Genomic DNA, 24,693 nt, shown 5'->3' on the forward strand with positions numbered 1-24,693 from the left:
CAACTAGAGAAGAGAAAACATACACGCCACAACTAGAGAGGAGCCCACGCGCCGCAACAAAGAGCCTGCGTGCTGCAACGAAGAGCCTGCGTGCTGCAACTAAGACCCGATGCAGCCAAAAAAATAAAAATAAATTAATTAAAAAAAAATACTGCAAAGAAGAGTCCTGCTGTACCTAAACATCTTAACAAGTACTTAGGAGCTGAAATTTGTCAAGCAAGTTATAAATAAAAAAGATGCATATAGAATGGTTAATAATTGGAAAAAAGTATCCTTAGTAGCATCATTTCTTAAAGAAAAGACAGCTTTAAACGGTCAGGAAGTTCCACATGACGGCTCCACATGTGGCATTCTGTGCCCTGCACATCCCCACCAAGAACCTCCTGATTGTTTTCCCTCCCAGAGTGTGTAGGTGCTTTGTCTGGCTTGAAGAATCCCACTAAAAAATATGAATATTTCTTCCAAATATGTCTTATAAAGAAGTGTTGATTAACTGAAGTTAGGGGGTTTGTCTTTGCTGTGGTTATTTTTAGTTTTTTACTGTTCCACTTTAAGAAACACTATTTTCTATTTATTGAAACTGACATACACCTTAACTTTTACCTTTAATTTTAATATTCTGGTTCTCTGTAACTATTTACAGTGAACCTATATTGCTTTTGGTGAGTTAGATGGGTAATTAACCTACCTGCCAGTTTATTTTGTGGCCCCAAAACCTCTTGAAAGGGTTGTTACTTGGGGGGGCGGGTAGCAATAGAGTCTGTAAGGTAATTAAGATATCCCTAATATGCTTCTCAGTCACATTAGGAGATAAAAATCATTTTAGCCTGCTTTGTTTCCATCATTGCCAAACCCTACCGTTCGTTAGTTGTTTACATAATGGCTGGAGCTGATCAGCACCAATAGATATACAAATACTATCTAAGGTCCCACATAGCAGAATTAATGACTATCTGCAACATGCTAATTTAGCTTTGACTTCTGGCTCTTGTGGAGCCTTCATTTTGTTTCTAAGATTTACACTTATTGGAAAAGCTCTGAATGCTTATAAAAGCATGCAATGACTTTGAAAACAGATTGCTTTATCAGAGAGGAGAGACTGGCTTTGTAGTGAATACATTGTATATTTTTATTGACGAATGAACAATGGACTAACTTTTTTTTTTTTTTTTAATTTATTTATTTTTGGCTGTGTTGGGTCTTCGTTTCTGTGCAAGGGCTTTCTCCAGCTGTGGTGAGCAGGGGCCACTCTTCGTCGCGGTGCGCGGGCCTCTCACTATCGCGGCCTCTCCCGTTGCGGAGCACAGGCTCCAGACGCGCAGGCTCAGTAATTGTGGCTCACGGGCTTAGCTGCTCCGCGGCATGTGGGATCTTCCCAGACCAGGGCTCAAACCCGTGTCCCCTACACTGGCAGGCAGATTCTTAACCACTGCGCCACCAGGGAAGCCCTGGACTAACTTTTTTAAATGACAAGGACACTGTTAATAAACAGCCCATTCAATAACAATCATTATATTCTTTTGATGTTCCTTTAAGGTATTAATAGCACTGAAATATTTTGTCAACATGAAATTAATTCTTTTTCAAAATTACACCTTTGGGCTTTGCTATCTTTCAGGTTTTGCTCGGAATCTATCAGAAGGCAATAATGCTAATTATACAGAATATGTGGCCACCAGGTGGTATCGGTCCCCAGAACTCTTACTTGGGTGAGTTACCTTCCCAGAATAGAATGACATCTACATATTTGCTGATCCTCTATTGTTAACTTTGGGATTATCTGTGGAAGATAAGAACTTGAGTTAATTAAATGCCAGTTACCTATTGCAGTATAGCAAACCACCTAAAAACTTAATGACATAAAGCAAGCACCATTTTATTTGCTCACAATTCTGGGTGCCATCGGGTTGGGGGAGTCAGCTATTTGAGTTCAACTGGATGATTCTTCTGCTGGTCTCAACTGGAGTTGCTCATGTAGCTACAGTCAGCAGGTCATCTGGAGGCTGGTTGGTTTAGGGCCTCAGCTGGGACAAACTATCTCTGTTCCATGGGGACTCATCCTCCAGTGGGTTAGTCCAAGTTTCTTCATATAATAGCAGAAGAATTCCCTGAGCAGAGGGCAAGCCCAAAAGCAAAGGTGGTTTTCAAGCCTCTTTGCATGACTTTTGCCTCACTGGCCAAAGCACGTTACTTGTCTAAGCCCTGATTCAAGGGATGGAGGAATAAACTTCGCCTCTTGATGGGAGGAGTGGCAGAGTCACATTACAAAGTGGCAGGTGTATGGAAATGGGGGGGGAATTATTGCTGCCATCTTTGTTAATAATCTTCCACATTAAGAATGTGGATATCCACAGAGTTTGACATTCCGGCTTATCTGTTTGTTCCTGTATTCATTCATTCATTCAGCAGATACTTATGAAGTATCTCTTATGCCTAGCCACTTTCCTGTAAATATTGAACCAACTGCTATTTTCCTTCCGAACATTGTAAATCCTGTTTGATGATAAATGGCTTTCCAAACTAGTACATTGATGATTTTCTCAGCAACACTGCCATATCCATCCACTTTGTGCCACCCTTCCACTTTCAGTGGTATTTCATTCACCTGTCAACACCAGAAAAGCATTTTCTGATAAGATACTTCTTCCTCTTAATATGTTTTAACTTTAGAACCTAAGAAAGGACCTGTAGTCTTGATCTCCATCACACAGTTTCACTAATAATTCTCTACCTATCGTAGTTGTATTATTTTCTTATTTTTCCTAGATCGTATTTCCTTCTTTGGGACCATCAAAGAATTGAGGTAGAAGGCACACTCTACAAATAAAATTAGATATGGTGGTAATGATGACCAGTGCACAAATTATTATAGGTTTCATCTCTTTTCTTTAGTGTGCCATACATGTACCTAGGGGACATGAGAAATTTAATTTTTAAAAGATATTTTTTACAACATTGTAAACTATACTTCAATTTAAAAAATTTTTAATAAATAAAGGTACTTTTTATATAATAGAAATATAAATTTCTGTATTTCTTCTGAAGATCATGATGACTATATGTTTAAGCTACTCACTGAGGGTTTATTTTATTTTATTTATTTTTTACACAGCAGGTTCTTATTAGTTATCTATTTTATACATATTAGGGTATATATGTCAATCCCAATCTCCCAGTTCATCCCACCACCACCACCACTACCACCCCCCCACTGGGGGTTTATTTTTATTTTTTTTACACTTGTGGTCAATTGATTTTCTTTATTTTTTTTATTATTTAAAAAAATTTTTTTATTGGGGTATAATTGTTTTACAATGTTGTGTTAGTTTCTACTGTACAGTGAAGTGGAGTTCCCTGTACTATGCAGCAGGTTCTCATTGAGGGTTTATTTTGAAGTTAACAATTGATTTCCCAGTGTCTACCAACCATTTGGTGTTAATTCTTGTTTCATTGCTGACCTAGAGCCTATAAGAATTATTGGTGTCAGTTATTGAAAGCTTTACCATTTTTTTTGAAATCAAAAGCTTGTGCTTCATCCTGTGAAATAAATGGTGGCTAGTCACTTTATTATCCCTCCTTGTGTGGATAGATTTTAGAATTTCTGTGTGCATTTTTCAACTTGGATTTAGGATTGATTTTCTTTTGTGTTGTCTATGTTTCTTCTGTGTACCTCTGTCTGGACTCACTCTAATGTGTAGTCCATTCATCTGTCCATTCTTTTGGGAGGGATTGGGAGTTTGAAATTTCTGGACAGGATTTGCCAAAGAAGAAATGAGTACGAAGTAAATCATTCTTAGAACCCCATCTGAGGATTCAAGTATGGTAGAGGGACTCATTATAATACGGTTTTGTCTATAAGATGTCCCTGAGGAGTTCATTCTGAGGACAGCCTTATTATGAAACTTCAGAGAGTATTTGCTGCCTAATAATACCTCCTGGGAAACTGAGCTATGTTTATAGCTCATAAACTGAGTTAGGTTTAGAGCTATATGGGAGCTACCAAAAGTAGATGGGGACTCCAACTAATTTGAGCCAAATTGAATATTACTAATTAAATGATTGTCAAGTACTGGTTGAAGAACCATATTATTTGTATAAAAATCCCATTGAAATCAGTTGATATTTGGTTAACATGAAGAATTTACAGATTTTTGTACATTTTCAAGACTTTGTCCTTGACATTCAAAGTAGTTACAGCTGCATAAATTATTCAAATTAGTTGACAGAAGAAAAATAGCTTATGGTGGGTATGTAAAGATTTTCCATAGTTTTCTCCATCTAGCACAAGTTTTGTCTTTCTCATACTTGTATGAAAGAAAGATCAGTATCCTTCCCTTCCCAGCAAGCTACCAAAAAAATCTAAATGAAGTTTCCTAGTATGGTTCTTGGGTTTTTATGAGAGGAAATGAGATAAATAAAATATTGACTTATTGTTACAATGATTTATTATCCTAGAAACATATTCTGTATTATGTTAAAAGTGCTTTAGAGTATTTGTTAAAAGTTTTATATTACTACTATAGCACTATGGCATTCTAGAATTTTAATTCCTTTTTTTTTCAGATATTTTATTTTGGCTTTCCCTTCTTAAAACTTAGATAATTTATGTTTGAAACTAAAAAATATGATTTCTTAATCTGCCTTACGTAATTTGACTTAAGGCTATAGATATTGCGGTATACATGTAAAGCTTTTTTGGGGATACGTAAATTTTCATGTATAGCTGATTAGCAACAGTAGTACTCCAAAAGCCCTCTGGTAAACTCAGACCTTGGAAGATAGCTATAAATCCCTAAAGAAGTGGAAAAAATGCTTTGAGGGAAATGCCTGTCATAAAGCCCCGTAAACAAAGGGTATAAATAGATTGAAGTAAATAATCCAATAGCGTTTAGCACAATCTTAGCTGTTTTGACTCTGTGCAATCAGAGGTTAAATAATATTAAGTGTTTGTTGTTTAAGAAGACACATAAGTCAGTGGTACATTTTAATAGGCTGAACTCAAAAAATGGATCTGTATAACTTGTTGACATTTAGAGAGCTAAAGGATAATTACCTAGAAAATACATTTCTTGGGAGCATTTCATTCTCCAAGTGAGTGGTAACTCATCAGACATGTGTGCTGTATTTAGGGTTTATTAATCTATTCATATTCAGAATATATCTGGATGTGAATAGATTTCAAATCAGTGTATACTAACTAATTTTTATTAAACTGATGGCTTTATTAGCATAGATTTATTCACTTGTGTTCTGAAGTTTTACTTTGATATCCGTAGTTCCTTTTTTTCAGCCTCACTTTTGTCCATGTGGTATTGTTTAATTCCTTAAATACCCAAATATGCTTTAAATCATGAATCTGTTCAAAATAATTTGGAAATTATTAAAACTTATTTCTTCAGTTGCCAAGATAATCTCTCCCTTTGCTTTTCAGAGCTCCCTATGGCAAGTCTGTAGATATGTGGTCAGTGGGCTGTATTCTTGGGGAGCTTAGTGATGGACAGCCTTTATTTCCTGGAGAAAGCGAAATTGACCAACTTTTTACTATTCAGAAGGTGCTAGGACCACTTCCACCTGAGCAAATGAAGCTCTTCTACAGTAATCCTCGCTTCCACGGGCTCCGGGTAAGAGGCTTTGCTAAAACCCCAAATGGAATCAGTACGTACACTAGTATTTAAATCATTGTTCATTGCACAGTGGAATGCTAAGCTATCCATCGAATACTATTGCCTTTCCCATTACAGTGTTTATAATCCCCATTATAATATTTTATTTTTGAATTTTACATAGTATTTGTGAATTTTAAAAAGTCTAAATTCGAAAGTGGGAGCTGCTAATATTTTCCTAATTTGTAAGTTCCAATTTTTCAAAATCTTTTTTAGTGTATGCATTATTCTAAACTTTGGTTATCTCAGAATGTTTCTTTATGCAAAATATTAAGCATCCCCAAAAGATAGAAAAATGCATAAATGGCTATTGCTTATTTGAGCAAACATATTTGTAGTGATTTGAGGAAGATGATGAATACTCACATTCTGCATATTTAAAGGTGCTGTTCTAGTGGGTATTTCCTGTTTAGTGAAACATCAATTCTTCTTTTCAAACTAGTGTATTGTCTTGGGCAGCCTTTTCTAGACTTGCTAACTTTGTGCAAAACTTGATTTCAGAAAATATGCTAAAAAGAGTCTTAAAGTATAAACTTTCCCCAAATGAGGGACAGCCAAGTCGCAGGAGGCATCTTACTGGAGTGGCCAGTTACAAGCTGCTTCTCTGTTCCATCCACCCCCAAAGCAACTTTTTTAGTTTTCAACTACCCTGTTTGGGCCAACATGCCAGTTGGTGGCCCTTGTGGGAACTATAAAATAAGCTCACCACCACTTCTTTTCTTTCTCTTAAATGCATAATTCTCAAACCATGTTTTCTTGACATTTGCAAAGCACTTCGTTTTTTTCCTTTGACTTTCTGGCCTCAGTTTATTTCACTTTGAAGAGTACCCCTCCTCACACATGAATGCCCAGCACAGTATCCCTCCTGCTAGGCTCAATGAGTGTGGAAGAAAGAAAGGAACAGAAATGCAAACATTTCTCTTCCATCCCCTTCCTGCTTTCTCTCTCTTCCAAATCTTTCTGAGTTACCTCAGGCAAGTTTCTTTTTTTCTCCTTTTATTTTTGCTTGTGTAAGCTGAAAAATAGCCAAATTATGACCATTAATTAGGGTGCAAATAGTTCAACAGTTATTGAGCATTTGTCCTACTAGATGCTGAAACTATGATAATAAGTAGGACTTGCCCTCAGTCCAGAAGAAAGGAAAATCTATTCTAGTCAGAAATAAAGCGAGTCATAACTAATGAATTCCTGTCTCACTGAGAATGCATCCAAACTCCTTCCCATCAGACCTTGCCTTTTCTGGGCCCTTCTAGCTCCCTGACTTCAGCTCATACCCCTTTCCATTCCAGACTTTCATCACACTTACCTTTCTTTTTCTTTAACGTCCATAAACATTCCCAGGTGTTCCAGCTTCATGAAATTGGGACTTGTGACTCCTTTTCCCAGGAAGGCACTTCCCTTGCGTGGCCCCTTCTCATTTTATAAATCTCAGCTCCAAGAATGCCCCCTGTCTCTGACCCCCCAACATACTTCCCCCACCTCCTTCTTGGTCTCTCCCATAGCACCCTTCTTTTTCCATCATAGCACTTACCACAGTATGTAATTATTTTGTTTATTTTTTAATTATTAATGTTAGAAATCATCTGTTTTATTGCTGTATTTCCAGCATCTAGCTTAGCCCAGCACATGTAGTAGGGACTCGATGAATATTTGAATGCTCTCTTGAACCAATCTGCATTATCAGCAGTCAAGCTCAATTATGTTTCCCTTCTCTCCATCTCTAATGCTTCTTTCACTCTTACCACCTTTTACCTGAACAACCACTCCCAAACTGATTTCTCCAAGTTTCTCTCTTCACTACAGTCTTCACATTGCTTTTAGAATGATCTTCCTGCAAACTGCCCATTTAATTCTGTCGTCTTTGTGCTGAAAACCTCTACAAGATTGCTTATTAAATTTAAACTCCTTAGGATAACATTAAAAACCCCTTGCTCCTAGCCCTCCAGCCTTGTCTCCCACCTTTTCCAACCCCCTGCCCCCTGCTCTGCAGCCACATTGAACTTGTCACCATTTCCTTGTTTCTGCAGTGCTATGTTTTCATTTCTATAATTCTCCCAATACTTACCCCACTTCCTGGAAAGCTCTCCATCCTCCCTCCCCCCAGACTCAGGTCAAGTGTCCTTCCATGAAGTCCTTCTAGACTTCTCCAGGGGGAATGGGTGCCTCCCCCTTCTGTGCTCCTGAAGCACTCTGGTCATAGCTCTTGTAGCACACATGGCAGTCTCCTTTAAATAGCTGTTTGACACAACACTGTAAATTAACTATACTTCAATTTTTTTTAAATTGTAATAAAAATTTTTTTTTTAAAAAAGCTTTTTGAAAAATGTATCCTCACTGGACTAATGAATTCTTTAAAGAAATGAGCTATCATGGCCACCGTTATATTCACAACACACCTAGAGTTGCTCTTACTAGGTTGAATAGTATTAAATGATTGAATATTTGACCTGGAGCATCAAGCTTGGTCTTCTGGCTGCCTTATTCTTTGCCTGGTTAAAGAGGCTCTAAGCTGGATTCTCTGAAGAGAGTGTAAACAGATCTGCCATGGTACCTGCCTTTAATAACTTGTAAACTAGCTGAAGAATTAAGACTTTTGTGCATGAAATAATTAGAAAACAATACAATTTATAATAAAGCGTGGTATATAATAAAGTACTACATTCTTTACTACATTGTACTGTTTTCTAATACATCTAAATATAGTTGAGACCTTGAGAATGTTAAACATTCTAGAAAGTTGGCTAGATTCACTAGGAATGATTTATAGAGGATTTGCAGTTTGAAATGGATATTGAAGAATGAGTAGCATTTGGATTAGATAGGCCAAACAAAGGAGATCTTTCACTCCTTTCTCTATGGTCCTGTTTGTTTACAGACCTCCTCACTAAATAGTATTATCGGTAAAATGCTACACAGTACATGACAGTGCTGCTTGTAAATATCCTTTGGAGAAATTGCTGCTTCCCTGACACTTTGATTTTTATAAACCGTAATGTTTTTACATTTTAGTCTGAAAGTGTTTGTGGTGTTTTAACTAAATTAGTTTAACCTTTTTGGAGGTTTAACCACATCTTTTGAGGGAAAAGTCTTCCTTTATCATTTACTTGAGAATGTCTGAGACTTTCTCAGCTAAGCGTACAGGGTGTGTGAACTGCAACTGCCTTGAAACATGGACTTACCAGTAACCAGTCCAGTGTGATTTGTATTTTGATTCAGTTGTGTAGAGATTGGAAAATCAACAAGATGTTGCTCTAACAGTATGTATTATTTTGAAAAAAATAACAATTGCCATCCCATAATATAGGGCCTAGACTTTGAAGTTAGGCTGCTGAGGTTCAAAGCCTGACTCCATATTTACTACTTGAATGACCTACGGCAAGTTCCTTGTGCCTCTTTTTCTTCATGTGTAAAATGGTGATAACAGAAGTACCACCTGATGGGGTTGTTGTGAAGATTAAACGTTATAATATATGTAAAATGCCCAGACCAGTGCCTGACACATAGTAAGTGCTCAGTAAAGAGGCACTCTCATTGTATCGTATTGGCCAAGTGATCAAGAAAGAAAGGAAGGAAAAAACAAACTACTGATTGAGATATACTTTAAACTTCTATGCTTGAGTTTTGGTTATTTGTTGAATTACCTAATATGAGAATGGTGTCTTTCTTTCCAAAAAACATAAATTAATTTATTAAAGTTAGGAGTTTGTGTGGTCATTTAAAAATCATATTTCTAATACCTTTTGACCTTGGGCATTAATTTTCTTATTGATGAAATGTTACTTCTGGAAAAAAAAGAGGGGGTATTTGGTAGCATAAGATAGACCTCATAAGCAAGATATTAATTAAAATCTACTGGTATAGAGTCTTTTATCACAGCATGACAGGTGTCTCTCTCTTTGGGCTGATGTTTAATGCTCCAGTAACATCCAGAGGAACCTCTGTACCTCCTTTAGGAAAGGCGCCCATGTTTAGAAAAAATGTGGGTTTGGATCACAGACCTGGGTGCAAATACAAGTTCTGCTTTTTAATCATGTAACCTGCCTTGAACCATTTATTTGAATTTTCTGATCGTCACCTTCTTCATCTCTGAAATAAGAAGAATAACAATTGTTAAAATGTCTCGTAGAGCATTACTTCCCTCAGAAACCAGTTTTAGGTTATTGCCTGTGTGTCTGTGTTAAATTCATGTTATTCCCTCTACGTCCTCTATCTAGAAGGTGCTGTCCTACTTTTCTCTATCCTCACATTTTTTCTTATCTTTCAAAAGCTAGTTCAGATATTATCTATGTATGATTCTTTCTTCTACAGCTGCAAACCACCTTGGCCTCTCCTTTCTCTTAGCTTCAACTAGAATTTATGGCCACACAGTTTCGTACTGATTGCTTTCACAATCAGACTGAGGGTTGCTTACATGCAAGGTTTTGGTCTTACCCATATTCTGCATCTCCTGCCATACCTAGCACTGTGTGGGGATGACGTCTTAATACCTTGTTTGAATTTTTCTACATAACTACTTCTCTCGTCCACTTATTTAGCATGTTTAGAGATTTCAGGCTTTGAAATGCTCTTATGTTGGTATAAAGGAAATACATATTAAAAGCAAAGTAGCCCTCCCATTGGGAGGGAGTACATGGCATTGGACTCTAATGCTTTACCATCCACTTAGATACTGTGAAATGTGAGTTGGCAGAGGGAAGGACAGAGCATCTGAATAAACTTGACCCTTTCCCCTCATTTTATTTAAAAATGCATTTGTTAATTTAGGAGCCTGTTTGCCTTCTGTTCCAACTTACATAAAGGAAGGAATTGAAAACAGGTCATTCAAAGAGTATATTAAAAGCAATAATAGAACGTGTGTCTGAATTCATTATTTGTACTTCTGTAGCCTTTCACGTACTGGCCTTTTTCTCTTTTTTTACTTCTCTAATTTTCAGGAGTAAATGATATGTTGTTGTGAAAAGGGTGTAAGAATTGTCTGTATAAGCAGACAAATTCTATATGAACTCTATTATAACCAAATTATTTGTATAAGTAGACAAGACTGTATAAACTGAATAGTTTCAAATTTTTATATTTTGTTTTGTTTTACATGCTTCAGTATTGTCCGACTAGATTTAAGTATCATCTTTCACTTGTGAGTTTTCCTGTCATTTAACACCCAATCCTATTAATCCCTACCTCAAATACATAGACACCAAAAGTAGTATACATGTGAAATAAATTTAACTTTGGCACTAGGGCAGTAGCTTCTGCTCATCTGCTACCTTCTCCAACACTCAAAGCACATGCACACACATACCCTTACCCACGTGCTAATACTTCTGTCATGTTGTTGTTACAGTTTCCAGCTGTTAACCATCCTCAGTCATTGGAGAGAAGATACCTTGGAATTTTAAATAGCGTTTTACTTGACTTAATGAAGGTGGGACAAGTTGATGTTATCTGTACAAAATGTCTTTTGGTTTGTGATTTCTCTTGTGTCTATATATGACCATAGCCTGCTTTTATGAATTAAATGTTTTGTTAATAGGTGTATAGTGGTGAATAATGGGGGACTGTGTCATCTGAAGAGGCATGCAATTTATTTATTTATTTTATTATTATTATTATTTTTAACATCTTTATTGGAGTATAATTGCTTTACAATGGTGGGTTAGTTTCTGCTTTATAACAAAGTGAATCAGTTATACATATACATATATCCCCTTGCAGTTTATTTAAAATTGCAGAAGTATCTGGTATTGTAACATTCCGTCTAGACAGGACCATGAGATACCTAAATTAGATTCCTAAAATGGACAGAATAGTAACAATCTAAATATAAATAATGAGAAATAAATCATTTAAAAATTTATCCAGCACTCGAGCTGCTCAGGCATAAGGTTTTAAAACAAATCTTAAAATGAATGTTGAGGGCTTCCCTGGTGGCGCAGTGGTTGAGAATCTGCCTGCTAATGCAGGAGACACGGGTTCGAGCCCTGGTCTGGGAAGATCCCACATGCCACGGAGCAGCTGGGCCCGTGAGCCACAGCTGCTGAGCCTGCGCGTCTGGAGCCTGTGCCCCGCAACGGGAGGGGCCGCGATAGTGAAAGGCCCGCGCACCGCGATGAAGAGCGGTCCCCGCACCGCGATGAAGAGTGGCCCCCACTTGCCGCAACTAGAGAAAGCCCTCGCACGAATCGAAGACCCAGCACAGCCAAAAATAAATAAATAAATTAATTAATTAATTAAAAAAAAAAAGAATGTTGAAAGAAAAGAGATTCTAATATTTTTTGCATATTCAAGGCCTCCCATAAGATTATTTTATCAGCGAACCTAATTCTGCTCTTTTTCTAACTTGATTTCTCTCCCTCTGGCTCTTCATTTGACAACCGCAAGATCACTGCTACTACCATGCCTGAGTGTTCCTCCTCATGCTGGTGCCCCTGTCCAGAAGGTCTTCATGCTCTGGACTACTGAGTGCCACAGTTTTTCTGTTTTTTTTTTTTAATAAATTTTCCTTTTTAAAAAAATATTTATTTGTTTATGGCTGTGTTGGGTCTTCGTTGCTGTGCGCAGGCTTTCTCTAGTTGCGGCGAGCGGGGGCTACTCTTTGTTGCGATGCATGGGCTTCTCATTGCGGTGGCTTCTCTTGTTGCGGAGCACGGGCTCTAGGCACACGGGCTTCAGTAGTTGTGGCATGCAGGCTCAGTAGTTGTGGCTGGCAGGCTCTAGGGTGCAGGCTCAGTAGTTGTGGCACACGGGCTTAGTTGCTCCGCGGCATGTGGGATCTTCCCGGACCAGGGCCTGAACCCGTGTTCCCTGCATTGGCAGGCGGATTCTTTTTTTTTTTTAACTCCAAAGCTTGGGATGGGACCCAAGCATGAGTATTTTTTTTTTATATTTATTTATTTTTGGCTGTGTTGGGTCTTCGTTTCTGTGCGAGGGCTTTCTCTAGTTGAGGCGAGTGGGGGCCACTCTTCATCGTGGTGCGTGGGCCTCTCACTATCACGGCCTCTCCTGTTGCGGAGCACAGGCTCCAGACGCACAGGCTCAGTAGTTGTGGCTCACGGGCCTAGTTGCTCCGCGGCATGTGGGATCTTCCCAGACCAGGGCTCGAACCCGTGTCCCCTGCATTAGCAGGCAGATTCTCAACCACTGCGCCACCAGGGAAGCCCGGCAGGCGGATTCTTAACCACTGTGCCACCAGGGAAGCCCTCTCACGGTTTCTTATTCAAGCTTTTCTACCCAAGTAGATAGCCCCTTGAGTGAGAACTACTTTTTCATATTTCTCCAGCTTTCATTGCAGCCAGCCAGTGCATAAGCAAGTGCTAGTTATTTGATAGTAGACCTTCAAAAGATAATTGTTGGGTCTTCCGTGGTGGCGCCGTGGTTGGGGGTCTGCCTGCCAGTGCAGGGGACACGGGTTCGAGCCCTGGTCCGGGAGGATCCCACATGCTGTGGAGCGGCTAAGCCCGTGCGCCACAACTACTGAGCCCGCGTGCCACAACTACTGAAGCCTGCGCGCCTAGAGCCCGTGCTCCTCAACAAGAGAAGCCACCCACCGCAATGAGAAGCCCACGCACCGCAACAAAGAGTAGCCCCCGCTCGCTGCAACTAGAGGAAGCCCGCGCGCAGCAACAGAGAGCCAAAGCAGCCAAAAGTAAATAAATAAAATAAATTTATTTTTAAAAAAAAGATACTTGTCAATGGATCAATTTTATTTTCTGCCCATTCAGTCAACTGTCAAAAACAGAGGAGTTTACACTGTGCACAGAACCTTTAAAGGCATACTTAGCACAGTTGGAAATTGCTGAGCAGCACTCTCAGAACTTTGCTCTGCTTTAAAACTATGTTAATCTGTGTTCCGAGGAACCCTGTGTAAATAGGTGTGGGGGCGGAGGTGGGCGAGGGGGTGTGGCCTTTGGGAAAGGCCACTTACCATATAACCTTTCTTAGAGATTCACAATATTCATTAACTTATAAAGGCTTTCAGAAATTCCACAGTAAAGAAGCATTTCCCAAATTTAATTAAATACTAAATACTTAAAAAAAAATAAAATGCTACAGCACTAGTGTTCTTCTGAACACAGATTGAGAGATGCTATTTAAAAAATCCTCAAGGCTCTTTAAGGTTAATTAGGCATAAATTATCTGTTAAATCATTTGCGTTATGTCATATGTTCTTTCACGCAGTCTATATTTATTTATCAGGGCTTTAATTATTTGGTAACTTTTAAAATGTAAATAGAGTAAAATAGAACTGAAATACAATTTCATGTTTTCTGCCTTTTGTCTCTTTTAGTTAAAAATAACTGAACTTCTTTTGTTAAATCATTACCAAATGTAATTACCAAGTATCAGCGTGGCACCTGGTAAACGCTAACACAGATTAAAAATACGAAGATAACCTGAACCATTATGCATTTACACCAGTTTGAAAGTTGAACAGTTGAATTCCCATTCATTTAATATATTTACCCTCAAATTTCCTTAATGTTAAATAAACATTTTATTGAAACGTATATTTAGAAGGTACACAAATTATAAATGTACCTCGGAGTAAAACTTTATAATGTAAACGTATCCATGTACCCCACCCGGATTGAGATATAGGAAATTATTAACACCCCGGAAATCTCTTCATGACCCCTTCCCAGGTGCCCCTTCCCACTCTTGGAAACCAGGACTTTGACCTCTATCACCAAAGGTTAATACTTCCTTGTTATTATTGAATGTTATATAAATAGAATTATTCCTTTTGTCTTTTAGCTATTTTTGAAAATGAATTTGAAAAATAAATAGTACCATTTATCCTTTCATGAAGAAATTTATCCTCTATGCCATCCCCTAAAGCAGATTTGATAATTTTGTGCATATATAAATACCTAAAATGGCCATCTCATCCTGCGTCTATTTATACATATCAGCCATTTTAGTGGGGATACAAGTTACCAGAATTAATCAAAGCTCCTAATAATATAAAGAATAGCTACAATAATTATATGGGCTCTATTTTAGTTAAAATTGTTTTTTCCCCCAAATACTGAATTTTGAAACTATTTACTAAGTTTCATACTTTCCTCATAATGGCCTCATCCTTCCAAGTGTTTGAAAATTAACAGCTGTGTTCATAAATATAAAAATAGTTCATTGTATGTGCAGCAATTTCTACCCTTGATAATCTTAAATAAATGAAAATAGCACTTTAATGCTAGTAGATGTTTAGCTTCTAAAAGGTCGTACGTACTTTAATTTCCTTTGTTTTTAACTAGTACCATACAGTTGAAACCATTTTGATATTAACTGCCTTAACTGCCAGTAAGACCAAAATCATTTCATATACCGCCACACTTTTTGTTTTCTAATAAATAAGGAGAAAGCATTGAGATAATTTTAGAGTTGTGCCTGAGTCAGCATAGGATAGGATACGATAGGATCAGAATTCAAATTTTCTGTGGTGCTAGGTTGAAGGTGGTTGTCTGAAATTGAATTCTGGCTTATTGAGAACAAATTGAGGTTTGTTCTCACTGTTCAGTAGTGGATCACAAAGAAATTGACTGTGGGCAAAGCCAATGAAAGTGAGCTAGAGACGCATTTGGGAATGCTGGAATTTCACCCTTCTTCCTTTCTCTGAGGGAAAATGCCCATCACTCAAAAGAACAAATGTCAGTGTGCTCTATTGAGTTGTGTTAGGTTATGTAGGTTATGCTTCTTTATGTATTTGCTTAACTTGTCAATAAAAATCAATTAATTTTTAAAATAAATTTATTTATTTATTTTTAAAATTTATTTGTTCGTTTATTTATTTATTTTTGGCTGCTTTGGGTCTTCGTTGCTGCGCGCGGGCTTTCTCTAGTTGCAGCGAGCGGGGGGCTACTCTTCGTTGCGGTGCGCGGGCTTCTCATGGCAGTGGCTTCTCTTGTTGCAGAGCACAGGCTCTAGGCACACGGGCTTCAGTAGTTGTGGCTCGCGGGCTCTAGAGCGCAGGCTCAGTAGTTGTGGCGCACGGGCTTAGTTGCTCCGTGGCATGTGGGATCTTCCCGGACCAGGGCTCAAACCCGTGTCCCCTCCATTGGCAGACGGATTCTTAACCACTGCACCACCAGAGAAGCCCAAAAATCAATTAATTTTAATAATGATTCACCTTTTAAAATCTTGTCCAATTACTAATCAGATAACTAATGTTAGAAGAAAACATTTTAGTTGTTAAAAAAAAATTAGTACCTTAATGAATAAAGAACACATACAAATAAATTAGGACAATTACACAAATAGAAAAATACGAAAAGAAGGAATATAAGTAAACATAAAAATATTCAACCTCTATTAATCAAAGATATGAATTAAAACAGCTGTGAGATACCATTTTTTAAATAGCTAATTTACAAGTATGTGCTAAAAAGAATGATAATGCCTATTGTTGATGAGGGTGCCAGGAAATTGGTAGACTCTCAATTGCTCAGAGAAGTACTATTTGAGACAACCTTCCTAGGGGGTAATTTGGCAATACATAGAAGGTAATCCTTAAGAGTTTGCATACCTACCAGTTCCATATCTGGGAACTTATCCTATGCAAGGGATCATGGATATATGCAACGATTTCAGGTATACATCACAGCATTAATTATAATAGTGCAAAGTGGCAGCAACCTAAACATCCAACAATAAATCATTAAATAAATCATACCACAAACTTCCATGCAGTCATTTAAAACATGTTGTAAAGTTATTTGTTGCATCATTGTTCATAATAATAAAAGAAGGAAAACAAAATGCAGCCTAAGGTACGTCTAAAATTGAGGCTGTTTACTGATATGGAATGATCTCTTAAGATCTAATGTTGAGTGGAAAGAAAGCTAAGTACAGCCTATTGTGCGTATGCTGCTGTTTGGATAAAATAAAAGGAGCAGATAGAGATATATACAAAGTACCTGTTGGAAGGATTCACAAGATGCTGGTACCATGGGCTGCCTCCAGAGAGGAGGACAAGAAAAAGATGAAGAATGTATATTCTTTGATATGAATATATATACTTATTTAAAAATATATTTTAGGGAATTCCCTGGCAGTCCAGTGGTTAGGACTCTGCGCTTTCACTGCCGAGGGCTCGGGTTCGATCCCTGATCAGGGAACTAAGATCTCACAAGCTGCATGGTGCATCCAAAAATAAAATAAAAAATAAAAATATATTTTAGATGTTTAAATTATGTTGTAAAAAATGATTTTGATTAGTAAGTGCAGTATACAAAACTTATGTGTATAATATAAGCCAGATTTTATAAAAGAAAAAATATATACATGATATTTTTTAAAGGGCTGGGAGGGCATATTCCCAGAGGACAACAATGGTAAGGTTATGGGTGATTTAGATAGTCCTTTAAAAATTTTTTTTTTGGACTAAACTGTGTTTGCTAGATATTCTGCAATGACCATGCATTTCTTTTATAAGGAAAAGAAATATGGTTTTTATTACAATTTAAATTTGACTTTGTGATGTTCTTTCCAATCCTAACTTTATTTCCTAAGAATTTACTGAAGTTGGACCCAGCTGACAGATACTTGACAGAACAGTGTTTGAATCACCCTACATTCCAAACCCAGAGACTTTTGGATCGCTCCCCTTCAAGGTCAGCAAAAAGAAAACCTTACCACGTGGAAAGCAGCACTTTGTCTAATAGGTAAATATTCCCTTTTAAGGAAATACAGATGCAGTATTGGTCTTACAAGTAGGTGGAGGAGGTGGCTGCTTAAATGATGCAATTAGAGAAAAGAAGGAAAGCCCTCCTTATTCAAAAATATCTTTCTTATGCTTATTGCATGATTCAGAACCATAATTAAAGAGTTGTGTGGGTCATAAAGACTTTCTTATCTTTTATAAGCTTTTCCAAGGGAAACCTATGCATTCCCTGGGAAAGGTAGCATGGGTTAGTAACTAAGGGGGTTTCTGGCCTCATGAGCTAGAAGATCCTGTGTACATGGGACCCAGGGGTGATTCCTGGAGGAAGAAGGATGTGTGAGGGCAAAGGGATTCCTGAAGGGAGCGGAGGATGCCAAACACAGGTGGGTGGGAAGGCACCTAGGACAACCTTTGCAACTGAACCAAGTAGTTCTGGCTCCATAGCAGGGGCTTGTGTTTTTGTTGCTCTTGTCTTTTAATCATTGAGTTGAGAAATTAGTTTTTCATAAGAATAAGAATATAGAAATAGTAAAGTTAGTTTGGTAGATAGTGATTAAAATTGATGCTTTCTAATGTAATTTTCAGCATGATCTTTAAAAAAACATTTGTTTCCTGGGGAGGGGGGAAGCAAGGAGGGGCACAAGGAGTTGGACCCTGCAATCAGGTTCTCTCTCCAAAAGTGACATTCCTTAATTCTGATGGCTGCATTTTCAGGGGCAGTGTCCTTCCTCTCCTTGTCTTCCTTCCTCTTCCAAGAAGCTGGTCTTGTCATCTAGCATTGCTTAAATTATGGAAGATAGGAAATAGTTTCTCTTATCTACTATTAGAAGAGAAGTAGAAAACAATAATTCTTAATACGAAGCTTTTCTTTTTTTTTTTTTTTTTATAGGGAGCATTTTCTTTTTTCAAATTTTATTTATTTATTTTATTTATGGCTGTGTTGGGTCTTCGTTTCTGTGCGAGGGCTCTCTCCAGTTGTGGCAAGCGGGGGCCACTCTTCATCGCGGTGCACAGGCCTCTCACCATCGCGGCCTCTCCTGCCGCGGAGCACAGGCTCCAGACGCGCAGGCTCAGCAATCGTGGCTCACGGGCCCAGCCGCTCCGCGGCATGCGGGATCCTCCCAGACCAGGACTCGAACCCGTGTGCCCTGCACTGGCAGGCAGATTCTCAACCACTGCGCCACCAGGGAAGCCCTGAAGCTTTTCTTATATAAGTTTTTTCCCATGTCCCCCCTTCCTCTCCACATAGAACAATTATTTTTAACCAATTGGAATTTTGAAAGCTTAAGACGTGGTACTTTTTAGATCTGTGAGTGCATCTATGAATAAGCAATAACCATTTACCCTGTATTTTCTCTGCTTAACTGCGATGGTGTGATTGTGTTTTATAGCTGTTCTCTATTTAAAATGAGTGGTTTGGTCATTGTTTCCCTCACATCTTATAAAACATTCTTACCTGTTTGTTTTCAAGGAGGCCTGGGAGATTCAAATTCAAATTCTATTTCACCAAGTTTGTGTTCACTTTGTTGTCAGTTTCCATGAGATCGGTGCACTAAGGCAAGGACCAGTATTCATCTTTCAGTTGCTCCTTTGAGTTTAGGAGGTTCACATTATGCCTGTGTCTTATCTGGGGTCACTCCCAGTTCAGGTGCTTTTGTCTCCCTTCTACCTTGATTGTCACTTGACTCCTCTAGTTTACATTTGCAAAGAAAAAGGATCTCGATAGAAAGTTCAGTAGACTGATGATAAATTTTTGATTTGTGCTGTAGTGATTGGTGGTATAACCATACCATAAAAGGAGGCCTGTGTATTCGTCCTGTAATGACTCACTTGGGAGAAATCCCCATGGGGGTCCATGGCTCTCCTTGGGAACCCTCTTCAGGGATCTGTCAAGGAGGATGTGTGTGGCCATGAGGATACGGTTCATATGGGTTTTTGAGGAGTCCTACAAAATCCCCTTTTGAAGCAAATGAGAATAAAAATTATAAGTAAATAAAAATCTCTAGAAGAATTTGTTTTCAGGTCTTGACACTGTATTAAATATATTAAGGAAACAGTCCTAAATGGTTTCTCTAGGAAAGAAACCATTAGCTCAGTTTACACGTATCTGGAAATATTTCTACTCCACGCTTGCCTATGGTCCATATTTCCTCCATGGAAGCTCTTGTTGGGGACACTAATTCCGCACAAACCATGGCTCCGTTGGACTTCCTAGCACCATTGTAGAGATGTTCAGGGCACCATATTGTGTTGGTGCCCTGCCTTGTCCCTGAGACACACCAGTATCCTCATACACATATCCTCACACACCCTGTCTTCTGTCTTCCACGTTCATGTCTCTGTAGGAGAGGCAGTGGACTCTGCATTACCTAGCCCTTGCCTAAGTTTCCTTCAGACTCTCCTGAGGTTCTGCTCACCTTGGACATGGTGGGATGGTGCTTCATCCTGCCACACAGTGCCCTCTCAGCAGTCCTGCTTCGCCAGTCTTCCCCATAAAAATGTAGTTTTGCGTCTTTGATGTTTGCTTTGAAAAGTTATTTTAACTAGAAATTAACCATCTATTTATCCATCCTGCCAACCATTTAAGAAGGGTTTATATATAAAATCCTCTTAAGTGGTTGGCAGTTTAACACAGATTCCTTACAGTTGTATGTCAAAGAGATCTATGGAATTTCCAAAGCAGTTTTTTATTGTGCTTTGGCAGAGCTCCAATTTGAAGACAATATGATGCCCTTTCTATGAAGGAGTTGTGTGCAGAGCTCAGTGGCTTCAGGTTAATACCGAGACAGAAACTTTCAGAATAGCGGTTTAGGCACTTTGTACATTTATGGGAAACCTAACTCTGTGACAAATGTTTCCACCTTAACTTTATAGCCTCTCTTTTCACATTAGAAAGTATATCTTATGTTACTATGAATATGTTCTTCCTAACATACGTAGGTTTGTGCTCCACATTGAGAGCAGTGTTTCCAAGAGTTTCAAAAGCTCTAGCGGGTATCTTCACTCTTCTCTACCTTTTTCTGGATGTTCTCTTTGGAGCTTTGGACATTTCACAACATCTGCATGAGTTATCTCTGCGATTACCTGAAGGAGAAAGGGGAGGAAATAGGGTTGTGAGAGTCCAGGGGAGCCAGGCAGGGGAAACTACCCTGTGGGAGCTGTAATCTAGAGGCACAGCTATGATCTGAGTCAGGGAGCCACTGCCGGGGGAGACAGCCCCCAGCCCCTTGCACTGCTAAGCCCAACTGGGAGTTAGGTGACAAGGGAGGCTGGGTGACACTCTGTAGTGTTGGGTTCCCCAGACCCAGGATGGGGCAGAGAGGAATGGAGAATGGATTGGGGGTTGGGCACGTGGGGAATAACCAACACACTTAGATCTATTTATGAGTGAGACTGTCTATCATCATTTGGGTTTTTTGAGAAGTTGCTGAGATATTTTAGTTACCAGGATATAAGTTGACAAACAACTCTAATGGTTTAAAACCTGAGATGAGGACTATCCTCTATAGATCTGGAGATAGACTCTGTTAACATCATTTAATAGAAAGTGAAACTTTCCTTTCTTTGTAATTTCTTTCTGGGTCTGGGGTCTGCCATTTAGTTAGCTCATATTTTTCTTTTTTAAACAAAATTCACATTTATTTAGGTTGAAATAAACTATACAAAATTGATTTTCTTCACCCAAAATAACAGCAATATTTTCTGTATTATTCCTAGATAAACCATAAAACACTTATTTTTGTAGGTTTTCTAGGTTTTGCTTGTAAATCAAGATGAGGCAGTAGATACGGTCATGGAAGAAGACAGAAGAAAACAGACAAATCAGTTGTCAGTATCCATGGCCTCTGATCCTATCAGTTAGCTCATATTTAAGTGACCTTATTTAATGTTGCAATTTTTGTGACCCGATTGGGAGAGATATTAGTAAGTGCGTCTTGGAGATGAGGCCTTCCACACTATTACAGGCATGCTTGATATCAGATACTTTTTAACACTCCTCTGAAAGGTAGGAGGAAAGGATGAGGGCCTAAGGGCCCTTTGATGCCTGAACGAGTGGATTCTCATAGAGAAAATAGGAAGGCATAGTTTCACAGATTACCACTCTACAGGGGAAAAAAATGTGACTATTCCTCTAATTAGTGTGCAATGGGAACAAAACTCTCCCAGATCAAATCATCTTTAGCAATAGCAATATATGCAGCAAATTTTTTGGAATGCATAGTAAAAAGGGAATTGTGTAAGTTATTGTTCATTTAAAAGCATTCTTACCTATCTCAAGCCACAATTTGATCCTTTAAATAGTTACAGTAGAACAAACTGACCTTGCTGCGATGTCAGCTTCAGCTTTCAAATAGAGGACAGGGTTTTCCTCAGGATTTATATTTTGTATTTTAAACCAAGTAGGAAATGAAACTTTCAGTCCTAAAGATTTCAGTCCAAAGGAAGCCTCAGCCCATTTGGAATAATGAAGTGTGAAATGAAGAAGAGAATAAATTGTGTCTTTTGGAGAGAAATTACCTGTTTAGATCCCTGTGATCCAGTTAGAGACATGCTCCTGTTTAGTGTACAGGAGGTATCTGACACTGACATGCCCCAAGTATTGCCGCTTCTCTAATACATAAACGTTGATCATCATGTTTTCCAACAAACCTCACTAGGCGGTTCACACGTCTTTTCAGAGTATCATTTTCTTTTCTTGAGTACCTTGGTAGAATTCTCATTCGTTGATTATACAGGCTAAAGACAAAAGAGACATTGGTGCTTGTGTGTATGTGCTGTGAGTGTGTATCTCTGAGGCAGGCTGTGAGTTTTACGAATAAAAACAAAGTTCAAGGAACACAGTGATCTGCAAGTCTCAATGTCTCCTTCTGATGTTCAAGCAGAGAAAGAGTTATAAAGAGTTTGCGTATAGCTCAGCCCTCTTCTTCTTTGCAGGCTTTCTATAGCACACACCCATGTGAGCACCAACATAGCAAAAGCAAGTTTGCCCAGATTATCAGTTAGAAGCTGTGTTGGCAGTAAGTTAGCTGAGCATTTAAGAATGCCAAAGCGCTTCATCAGGACCAGTGCTTTGTGGCAGAGTGACTTGATCTAAGAAACTTACTTCTTATTGATAGATTACGTGTTATTTATAGTCATATGTTTGCGAGAGTTACTGTTTTTAGTCTTTGCAGTGTTTTAGATATTTGTTCTTTTTTGTTTTAATGATACTTTTTGTGCGTCTGCTCTTGAGGGAAACTGATATACTTCTTTCGTTTTTGACATAGAAACCAAGCCAGCAAAAGTGCGGCTTTGCAGTCTCATCACAGATCTAACAGCAAGGACATCCAGAACCTAGGTGTGGGTCTGCCCCGGGCTGACGAAGGTCTTCCTGCCAACGAAAGCTTCCTGAACGGAAACCTTGCTGGAGCTACTCTTAGTCCCATGCACACCAAAACCTACCAAGCGGGCAGCCAGCCTGGGTCTACCAGCAAAGATCTGACCAACAACAACATACCACACCTTCTCAGCCCAAAAGAAGCCAAATCAAAGACAGAGTTTGATTTTAATATTGACCCAAAGCCTTCGGAAGGCCCGGGCACGAAGTACCTCAAGTCAAGCAGCAGATCTCAGCAGAACCGGCACTCATTTATGGAAAGTTCTCAGAGCAAAGCCGGGACGCTGCAGCCCAGTGAAAAGCAGAGTCGGCATAGCTACATCGACACCATTCCCCAGTCCTCTAGGAGTCCTTCCTATAGGACCAAGGCCAAAAGCCATGGGGCATTGAGTGACTCCAAGTCTGTGAGCAACCTTTCCGAAGCCAGGGCCCAGATCACAGAGTCCAGTACCAGTAGGTACTTCCCATCCAGCTGTTTGGACTTGAACTCTCCCACCAGCCCAACCCTCACCAGGCACAGCGACACAAGAACTTTGCTCAGCCCCTCGGGGAGAAATAACCGAAGTGAGGGCACTCTTGACTCACGCCGAACCACAACCAGGCATTCTAAGACGATGGAGGAGTTGAAGCTGCCCGAACACATGGACAGCAGCCATTCCCATTCGCTGTCTGCGCCTCATGAATCCTTTTCGTATGGGCTTGGCTACACCAGCCCCTTCTCCTCCCAGCAGCGTCCACACAGGCATTCCATGTATGTGACCCGGGACAAAGTGAGAGCCAAAGGCTTGGACGGAAGCTTGAGCGTAGGGCAAGGGATGGCGGCCAGAGCCAACAGCCTGCAGCTCTTATCACCTCAGGTACAACTTAGGACCTTGACCAGATCTGTCGGCTCATCATGGGAAGGTGGTGCAGGGATGTGATGGGGTCAGTGTGCAGTTGTCCCTACTGCAGGAGGTCATACTTTCTTGATAGGACACATTTAAGGAAGCAATATTTGAAGGACTAATCTGTTAAAACATTTTTTTTTAGTTTTTTAAGCTAATTGTTGAGTACTCAACACAGAAAGCTTGTTTTTCAAAATCTGTTTCCTTTCTTAAATGTTCCTTTCTGGCATGTTTTGTTCATATTTTGTCCTATTTTTTTTCATTTATTTTTTATTGAAGTATAGTTGAATTACAATGTGTTAATTATTGCTGTACAGCAAAGTGACTCAGTTATACATACATATACATTCTTTTTCATATTCTTTTCCATTATGGTTTATCACAGGATATTGAATATAGTTCCCTGTGCTGTACAGTAGGACCTTGTTGTTTATCCATTCTGTATATACCAGTTTGCATCTGCTAATCCCAAACTCCAAATCCAACCCTCTCTCACCTCCCTCCCCCTTGGCAACCACCAGTCTGTCCTCTATGTCCCAGATTTTGTTTCTGTTTCATAGATAGGTTCATTTGCGTCATATTTTAGATTCCACATGTAAGTGATATCATATGGTATTTGTCTTTCTCCTTCTGACTTACTTCACTTAATATGATACTCTCTGGTTGCATCCATGTTGCTGCAAATGGCATTATTTCATTCTTTTTTATGGCTGAGTAGTATTCCATTGTATATATGTACCGCATCTTCTTTATCCATTCATCTGTCGATAGACATTTAGGTTGTTTCCATGTCTTGGCTATTGTGAATAGTGCTGCTGTGAACATATGGGTGCATGTATCTTTTCAGATTAGAGTTTTGTCTGTATACGTGCCCAGGAGTGGGATTGCTGGATCATATGGTAATTCTATTTTTACTTTTCTGAGGAACCTCCATACTGTTTTCCACAGTGGCTGCACCAACTTACATTCCCAGTAACAGTGTAGGAGGGTTCCCTTTTCTCCACACCCTCTCCAGCATTTGTTATTTGTAGACTTTTTATTGATGGCCATTCTGACCGACATGAGGTGGTACCTAATTGTAGCTTTGATTTGCATTAGAGAATCCTATTT

At 39.0% G+C, this 24,693-nt stretch overlaps 1 protein-coding gene across 3 annotated transcripts in view; it reads left to right on the forward strand.

Moving 5' to 3' along the window:
* Positions 1 to 24,693, forward strand: part of CDKL5 (cyclin dependent kinase like 5) — a 174,528-nt gene that overhangs the window by 126,923 nt on the left and 22,912 nt on the right. For all 3 annotated transcript variants that reach the window (XR_009006726.1, XM_057538775.1, XM_057538776.1), the window contains 5 exons: positions 1,619 to 1,709; positions 5,432 to 5,621; positions 11,005 to 11,085; positions 17,172 to 17,323; positions 22,590 to 23,556. Coding sequence is in view for 2 of the 3 variants with exons in the window: in XM_057538775.1 (XP_057394758.1) it covers positions 1,619 to 1,709; positions 5,432 to 5,621; positions 11,005 to 11,085; positions 17,172 to 17,323; positions 22,590 to 23,556 (1,481 nt within the window). In the remaining variant the exon portion in view is untranslated. The remainder of the gene's footprint in view (positions 1 to 1,618; positions 1,710 to 5,431; positions 5,622 to 11,004; positions 11,086 to 17,171; positions 17,324 to 22,589; positions 23,557 to 24,693) is intronic.

The sequence above is a fragment of the Balaenoptera acutorostrata genome, chromosome X (genome assembly GCF_949987535.1).
Source record: "Balaenoptera acutorostrata chromosome X, mBalAcu1.1, whole genome shotgun sequence".
Lineage (NCBI taxonomy): Eukaryota > Metazoa > Chordata > Mammalia > Artiodactyla > Balaenopteridae > Balaenoptera > Balaenoptera acutorostrata.